General features: G+C 49.9%; 1 protein-coding gene across 1 annotated transcript in view; it reads left to right on the forward strand.

Moving 5' to 3' along the window:
- The window catches only part of LOC110513441 (protein APCDD1-like), a 29,656-nt gene extending 21,437 nt beyond the window's left edge, over positions 1–8,219 (forward strand). Inside the window, exons 6-7 of the mRNA XM_036986650.1 lie at positions 6,958–7,279; positions 7,416–8,219. Coding sequence (XP_036842545.1) covers positions 6,958–7,279; positions 7,416–7,876 — 783 coding nt within the window. The 3' untranslated portion in view covers positions 7,877–8,219. The remainder of the gene's footprint in view (positions 1–6,957; positions 7,280–7,415) is intronic.
- The last annotated feature ends 223 nt before the right edge of the window (positions 8,220–8,442 follow it).

The following is an 8,442-nucleotide window of genomic DNA, read 5'->3' on the forward strand; positions in this document are numbered from 1 at the left end:
GGATCCATAATAAACGCCAGGAAGAGTAGCTGCTGCCTTGACAGTAACTAATGGGGATCCATAATAAACCCCAGGAAGAGTAGCTGCTGCCTTGGCAGGAACTAATGGGGATCCATAATAAACCCCAGGAAGAGTAGCTGCTGCCTTGACAGTAGCTAATGGGGATCCATAATAAACCCCAGGAAGAGTAGCTGCTGCCTTGACAGGAACTAATGGGGATCCATAATAAACCCCAGGAAGAGTAGCTGCTGCCTTGGCAGGAACTAATGGGGATCCATAATAAACCCCAGGAAGAGTAGCTGCTGCCTTGACAGGAACTAAATGGGGATCCATAATAAACCCCAGGAAGAGTAGCTGCTGCCCTGACAGGAACTAATGGGGATCCATAATAAACCCCAGGAAGAGTAGCTGCTGCCTTGACAGGAGCTAATGGGGATCCATAATAAACGCCAGGAAGAGTAGCTGCTGCCTTGACAGGAACTAATGGGGATCCATGATAAACCCCAGGAAGAGTAGCTGCTGCCTTGACAGTAACTAATGGGGATCCATAATAAACCCCAGGAAGAGTAGCTGCTGCCTTGGCAGGAACTAATGGGGATCCATAATAAACCCCAGGAAGAGTAGCTGCTGCCTTGACAGGAACTAATGGGGATCCATAATAAACCCCAGGAAGAGTAGCTGCTGCCTTGACAGGAACTAATGGGGATCCATAACAAACCCCAGGAAGAGTAGCTGCTGCCTTGACAGTAGCTAATGGGGATCCATAATAAACCCCAGGAAGAGTAGCTGCTGCCTTGACAGGAACTAATGGGGATCCATAATAAACCCCAGGAAGAGTAGCTGCTGCCTTGGCAGGAACTAATGGGGATCCATAATAAACCCCAGGAAGAGTAGCTGCTGCCTTGACAGGAACTAAATGGGGATCCATAATAAACCCCAGGAAGAGTAGCTGCTGCCTTGACAGGAACTAATGGGGATCCATAATAAACCCCAGGAAGAGTAGCTGCTGCCTTGACAGGAACTAATGGGGATCCATGATAAACCCCAGGAACAGTAGCTGCTGCCTTGGCAGGAACTAATGGGGATCCATAATAAACCCCAGGAAGAGTAGCTGCTGCCTTGACAGGAACTAATGGGGATCCATAATAAACCCCAGGAAGAGTAGCTGCTGCCTTGACAGGAACTAATGGGGATCCATAATAACCCCCAGGAAGAGTAGCTGCTGCCTTGACAGGAACTAATGGGGATCCATAATAAACCCCAGGAAGAGTAGCTGCTGCCTTGGCAGGAACTAATGGGGATCCATAATAAACCCCAGGAAGAGTAGCTGCTGCCTTGACAGGAACTAAATGGGGATCCATAATAAACCCCAGGAAGAGTAGCTGCTGCCCTGACAGGAACTAATGGGGATCCATAATAAACCCCAGGAAGAGTAGCTGCTGCCTTGACAGGAGCTAATGGGGATCCATAATAAACGCCAGGAAGAGTAGCTGCTGCCTTGACAGGAACTAATGGGGATCCATGATAAACCCCAGGAAGAGTAGCTGCTGCCTTGACAGTAACTAATGGGGATCCATAATAAACCCCAGGAAGAGTAGCTGCTGCCTTGGCAGGAACTAATGGGGATCCATAATAAACCCCAGGAAGAGTAGCTGCTGCCTTGACAGGAACTAATGGGGATCCATAATAAACCCCAGGAAGAGTAGCTGCTGCCTTGACAGGAACTAATGGGGATCCATAATAACCCCCAGGAAGAGTAGCTGCTGCCTTGACAGGAACTAATGGGGATCCATAATAAACCCCAGGAAGAGTAGCTGCTGCCTTGGCAGGAACTAATGGGGATCCATAATAAACCCCAGGAAGAGTAGCTGCTGCCTTGACAGGAACTAAATGGGGATCCATAATAAACCCCAGGAAGAGTAGCTGCTGCCCTGACAGGAACTAATGGGGATCCATAATAAACCCCAGGAAGAGTAGCTGCTGCCTTGACAGGAGCTAATGGGGATCCATAATAAACGCCAGGAAGAGTAGCTGCTGCCTTGACAGGAACTAATGGGGATCCATGATAAACCCCAGGAAGAGTAGCTGCTGCCTTGACAGTAACTAATGGGGATCCATAATAAACCCCAGGAAGAGTAGCTGCTGCCTTGGCAGGAACTAATGGGGATCCATAATAAACCCCAGGAAGAGTAGCTGCTGCCTTGACAGGAACTAATGGGGATCCATAATAAACCCCAGGAAGAGTAGCTGCTGCCTTGACAGGAACTAATGGGGATCCATAACAAACCCCAGGAAGAGTAGCTGCTGCCTTGACAGTAGCTAATGGGGATCCATAATAAACCCCAGGAAGAGTAGCTGCTGCCTTGACAGGAACTAATGGGGATCCATAATAAACCCCAGGAAGAGTAGCTGCTGCCTTGGCAGGAACTAATGGGGATCCATAATAAACCCCAGGAAGAGTAGCTGCTGCCTTGACAAAAAACTAACTGGGGATCCATAATAAACCCCAGGAAGAGTAGCTGCTGCCTTGACAGGAACTAATGGGGATCCATAATAAACCCCAGGAAGAGTAGCTGCTGCCTTGACAGGAACTAATGGGGATCCATGATAAACCCCAGGAACAGTAGCTGCTGCCTTGGCAGGAACTAATGGGGATCCATAATAAACCCCAGGAAGAGTAGCTGCTGCCTTGACAGGAACTAATGGGGATCCATAATAAACCCCAGGAAGAGTAGCTGCTGCCTTGACAGGAACTAATGGGGATCCATAATAACCCCCAGGAAGAGTAGCTGCTGCCTTGACAGGAACTAATGGGGATCCATAATAAACCCCATGAAGAGAAGCTGCTGCCTTGACAGGAACTAATGGGGATCCATAATAAACCCCAGGAAGAGTAGCTGCTGCCTTGACAGGAACTAATGGGGATCCATAATAAACCCCAGGAAGAGTAGCTGCTGCCTTGACAGGAACTAATGGGGATCCATAATAAATCCCAGGAAGAGTAGCTGCTGCCTAAGCAGGAACTAATGGGGAACCATAATAAACCCCAGAAAGATAAGCTGCTGCCTTGGCAGGAACTAATGGGGATCCATAATAAACCCCAGGAAGAGTAGCTGCTGCCTTGGCAGGAACTAATGGGGATCCATAATAAACCCCAGGAAGAGTAGGTGATGCCTTGGCAGGAACTAATGGGGATCCATAATAAACCCCAGGAAGAGTAGCTGCTGCCTTGACAGGAACTAATGGGGATCCATAATAAACCCCAGGAAGAGTAGCTGCTGCCTTGACAGGAACTAATGGGGATCCATAATAAACCCCAGGAAGAGTAGCTGCTGCCTTGACAGGAACTAATGGGGATCCATGATAAACCCCAGGAACAGTAGCTGCTGCCTTGACAGTAACTAATGGGGATCCATAATAAACCCCAGGAAGAGTAGCTGCTGCCTTGGCAGGAACTAATGGGGATCCATAATAAACCCCAGGAAGAGTAGTTGCTGCCTTGACAGGAACTAATGGGGATCCATGATAAACCCCAGGAAGAGTAGCTGCTGCCTAAGCAGGAACTAATGGGGATCCATAATAAACCCCAGGAAGAGTAGCTGCTGCCTTGACAGGAACTAATGGGGATCCATAATAAACCCCAGGAAGAGTAGCTGCTGCCTTGACAGGAACTAATGGGGATCCATAATAAACCCCAGCAAGAGTAGCTGCTGCCTAAGCAGGAACTAATGGGGAACCATAATAAACCCCAGAAATAGAAGCTGCTGCCTTGGCAGGAACTAATGGGGATCCATAATAAACCCCAGGAAGAGTAGCTGCTGCCTTGGCAGGAACTAATGGGGATCCATAATAAACCCCAGGAAGAGTAGCTGCTGCCTAAGCAGGAACTAATGGGGAACCATAATAAACCCCAGAAAGAGAAGCTGCTGCCTTGGCAGGAACTAATGGGGATCCATAATAAACCCCAGGAAAAGTAGCTGCTGCCTTGGCAGGAACTAATGGGGATCTATAATAAACCCCAGGAAGAGTAGGTGATGCCTTGGCAGGAACTAATGGGGATCCATAATAAACCCCAGGAAGAGTAGCTGCTGCCTTGACAGGAACTAATGGGGATCCATAATAAACCCCAGGAAGAGTAGCTGCTGCCTTGACAGGAACTAATGGGGATCCATGATAAACCCCAGGAAGAGTAGCTGCTGCCTTGACAGTAACTAATGGGGATCCATAATAAACCCCAGGAAGAGTAGCTGCTGCCTTGGCAGGAACTAATGGGGATCCATAATAAACCCCAGGAAGAGTAGCTGCTGCCTTGACAGGAACTAATGGGAATCCATAATAAACCCCAGGAAGAGTAGCTGCTGCCTTGACAGGAACTAATGGGGATCCATAATAAACCCCAGGAAGAGTAGCTGCTGCCTAAGCAGGAACTAATGGGGATCCATAATATATCCCAGGAAGAGTAGCTGCTGCCTTGACAGGAACTAATGGGGATCCATAATAACCCCCAGGAAGAGTAGCTGCTGCCTTGACAGGAACTAATGGGGATCCATAATAAATACAAACATACAATAACTAGTGGATAGTATGTGGAAGTAAACCAGCTCTACACATACAGACTTTCCTTCTCTCTTTGTACACTGAGGATGATAGTATATTGAAGTGAAACCCCGGATCTTGTATGTGCCACAAGGCTTTGTTAGCCAGCTGAGCGGAAGCCCAGATAATATATTGGACTTAAAATAGCTTTAGACATGCCCTCAGCTCAGTCAGTTAACCACAAGTTAACTTACAATCACCAATAATCTTTTCTCTTATCCAACACCAGTCACAGTCATCAGTTCGCTAGCCAACCCATCCGGTGATGTCATAATGGTTTCTTCTTCAGGATGTGTTATTGCCATGGCGACTATCCGATCCGTTAATGTTCAGTGGGTATATACTGTAGTTGGGGCTGGTAACAGGTCCAGAGTGTTGTCACTGCCAGCCTGTTAGTCTGCGGTTATTGTGTGGATCTCAGTGACGCAATAAGAGCGAGGCAGCAGACAGTTTACACCCATTTATGTATTTTCCATCCATTCTCCAGATAAAGTTATGAGCATGAGCTTTTATTTTGTTCCATATGTGGAGTTGTGGCACTCAATATTGTTTAAACTAAATTAAACACCATAGTGTACAGCAGTGTTTCCAAACACCCTGGTCCTCCAGTATCCCCCCAACACCCTGGTCCTCCAGTACCCCCCCCAACACCCTGGTCCTCCAGTACCCCCCCAACACCCTGGTCCTCCAGTACCCCCCCAACACCCTGGTCCTCCAGTACCCCCCCCAACACCCTGGTCCTCCAGTACCCCCCCAACACCCTGGTCCTCCAGTACCCCCCAACACCCTGGTCCTCCAGTACCCCCCAACACCCTGGTCCTCCAGTACCCCCCCCAACACCCTGGTCCTCCAGTACCCCCCCAACACCCTGGTCCTCCAGTACCCCCCCCAACACCCTGGTCCTCCAGTACCCCCCCAACACCCTGGTCCTCCAGTACCCCCCCAACACCCTGGTCCTCCAGTACCCCCCAACACCCTGGTCCTCCAGTACCCCCCCCAACACCCTGGTCCTCCAGTACCCCCCAACACCCTGGTCCTCCAGTACCCCCCCAACACCCTGGTCCTCCAGTACCCCCCAACACCCTGGTCCTCCAGTACCCCCCAACACCCTGGTCCTCCAGTACCCCCCCCAACACCCTGGTCCTCCAGTACCCCCCCAACACCCTGGTCCTCCAGTACCCCCCAACACCCTGGTCCTCCAGTACCCCCCCAACACCCTGGTCCTCCAGTACCCCCCCAACACCCTGGTCCTCCAGTACCCCCCAACACCCTGGTCCTCCAGTACCCCCCCCAACACCCTGGTCCTCCAGTACCCCCCCAACACCCTGGTCCTCCAGTACCCCCCCAACACCCTGGTCCTCCAGTACCCCCCAACACCCTGGTCCTCCAGTACCCCCCCCAACACCCTGGTCCTCCAGTACCCCCCCAACACCCTGAGGACTGGGCTGTATTTCTGCAGTAAAACCCAGCTGGAGGACTGGGCTGTATTTCTACAGTAAAACCCAGCTGGAGGACTGGGCTGTATTTCTACAGTAAAACCCAGCTGGAGGACTGGGCCGTATTTCTACAGTAAAACCCAGCTGGAGGACTGGGCTGTATTTCTACAGTAAAACCCAGCTGGAGGACTGGTCTGTATTTCTACAGTAAAACCCAGCTGGAGGACTGGGCTTTATTTCTACAGTAAAACCCAGCTGGAGGACTGGGCTGTATTTCTACAGTAAAACCCAGCTGGAGGACTGGGCTGTATTTCTGCAGTAAAACCCAGCTGGAGGACTGGGCTGTATTTCTACAGTAAAACCCAGCTGGAGGACTGGGCTGTGTTTCTGCAGTAAAACCCAGCTGGAGGACTGGGCTGTATTTCTACAGTAAAACCCAGCTGGAGGACTGGGCTGTCTCTCTGCAGTAGTTTTTTCCTTCTGTCCGTCCATCCATGTCTGTTTCAGTAAATAATGTGACCCTGAGAAAACACTGCCACTTTGCTTGGATTCCGTAACGGATTGATTCTTTCTGAAGAAAAAAAGTTTTCCTTTATAACCCAAAGTACAGCAAGAGTCGTTAAATTACAGTACTTAAACGATTCTATTGGTATTTGACATTACAGTAATGTACATATTAGATGTGCTCGACATGTCTAGTAATCCCGTCTAATAGAGAGAATAAAATAGATAGGGAATACAGCTCATTGATCATACTTGATGTTCCTACAGAGACCTTTAATGACAAGACAAAAACTCAACAAATCCTATTTAGTGATTTTGCAGTGTTAAAGGGACATTACAGCCTACAATCTAAGTGTGTCAGATGTTTTCATACCTTAAATGTAGTCTTCCAACTCTTTTATTCATTTCTGTCCTCCTCCAGAACCATGACCCCGGCTGCGTCCCCTGTCGTATCATCTACCGGTCGGATGAGTTCCACCCTCCCATCCTGGCGCCGCGGGCGGACATGACAGTGGGGCTGACTGGCCAATGGGTGAGCCAGCGCTGTGAGGTCCGTCCTGAGGTCCTCTTCCTGACCCGTCACTTCATCTTCCATGACAACAACCACACCTGGGAGGGCCACTACTACCACTACTCTGACCCCATCTGCAAACACCCCTCCTTCAGTATCTACGCTAGAGGGAGGTACAGCCGAGGGACGCACTCAAGCCGAGTTATGGGAGGCACGGAGTTTGTCTTCAAAGGTAAAGGTCAAAGGTTGATTTTCAACTCTGTTGAGATGTGAATTTGTGAGCCGTGTGGTTGAGATGAATGAGAGGGAGGGTGTATTTCAGATTACATTTATCATCTCGTCCTCTGCCCCTCTCCTTCCCCCTCCAGTGAATCACATGCGTGTGATGCCCATGGACCTGGCCATCACGTCCCTCCTCAACGTGTTCAAAGGTAACGAATGTGGCACCCATGGTTCCTGGGAGGTCGGAGTTGAACAGGACGTCACCCTGACCAATGGCTGCGTGGCGTTGGGGATCCGCCTGCCCCACACAGAGTACGAGCTGTTCCGGATGGAGCAGAACGCCCACGGACACCTACTCCTCTACAACGGACAGAGACCCTCAGACGGGACCAGCCCCGACCGGCCAGATAAACGAGCAACCTCGTACCAAATGCCCCTGGTCCAGTGTTCAGCTAGCAGCCAGAGGTCAGAGGTCGTGGGAGGGGAAGACGAGGACCAACCCCTGAGGCTGAGTAATGGTGGAACCAGAATGACGTGGAACCAGAACCGGAGGGATGTTGTTGTGGTTCTGACCGCGCTGGTACTGTTGTTCCGATGTTACAGCTAAGAACTGACAGTCTGGTTTTTCATAGTTAAAGAACAGACCTATTGGTTTTTGTACATAAAGACACTGACTGTGTGGAGGACTGTGAACCGTGAGAGAGGACTCTAATCTGACTCTACTTCGGCGTCAACCCTGAGGGAAAGGAGAATGCTAGTTGCCTTTGGCGCACTTGAACTTTTGAAATATATTTTTGGGCTCTTTTAAAAGCGATGGAAGCGTTTAAAAGACAAGGTGGAGATAGAGTGGAGAAAGAGTGGAGATAGAGTGGAGATAGAGTGGAGATAGAGTGGAGCGAGTGGAGATAGAGTGGAGCGAGTGGAGATAGAGTGGAGCGAGTGGAGATAGAGTGGAGAAAGAGTGGAGATAGAGTGGAGGGAGTGGAGATAGAGTGGAGAAAGAGTGGAGATAGAGTGGAGATAGAGTGGAGATAGAGTGGAGGGAGTGGAGATAGAGTGGAGAAAGAGTGGAGATAGAGTGGAGCGAGTGGAGATAGAGTGGAGCGAGTGGAGATAGAGTGGAGCGAGTGGAGATAGAGTGGAGAAAGAGTGGAGATAGAGTGGAGCGAGTGG

The sequence above is a fragment of the Oncorhynchus mykiss genome, chromosome 8 (assembly GCF_013265735.2).
Source record: "Oncorhynchus mykiss isolate Arlee chromosome 8, USDA_OmykA_1.1, whole genome shotgun sequence".
Taxonomy (NCBI): Eukaryota; Metazoa; Chordata; class Actinopteri; order Salmoniformes; family Salmonidae; genus Oncorhynchus; species Oncorhynchus mykiss.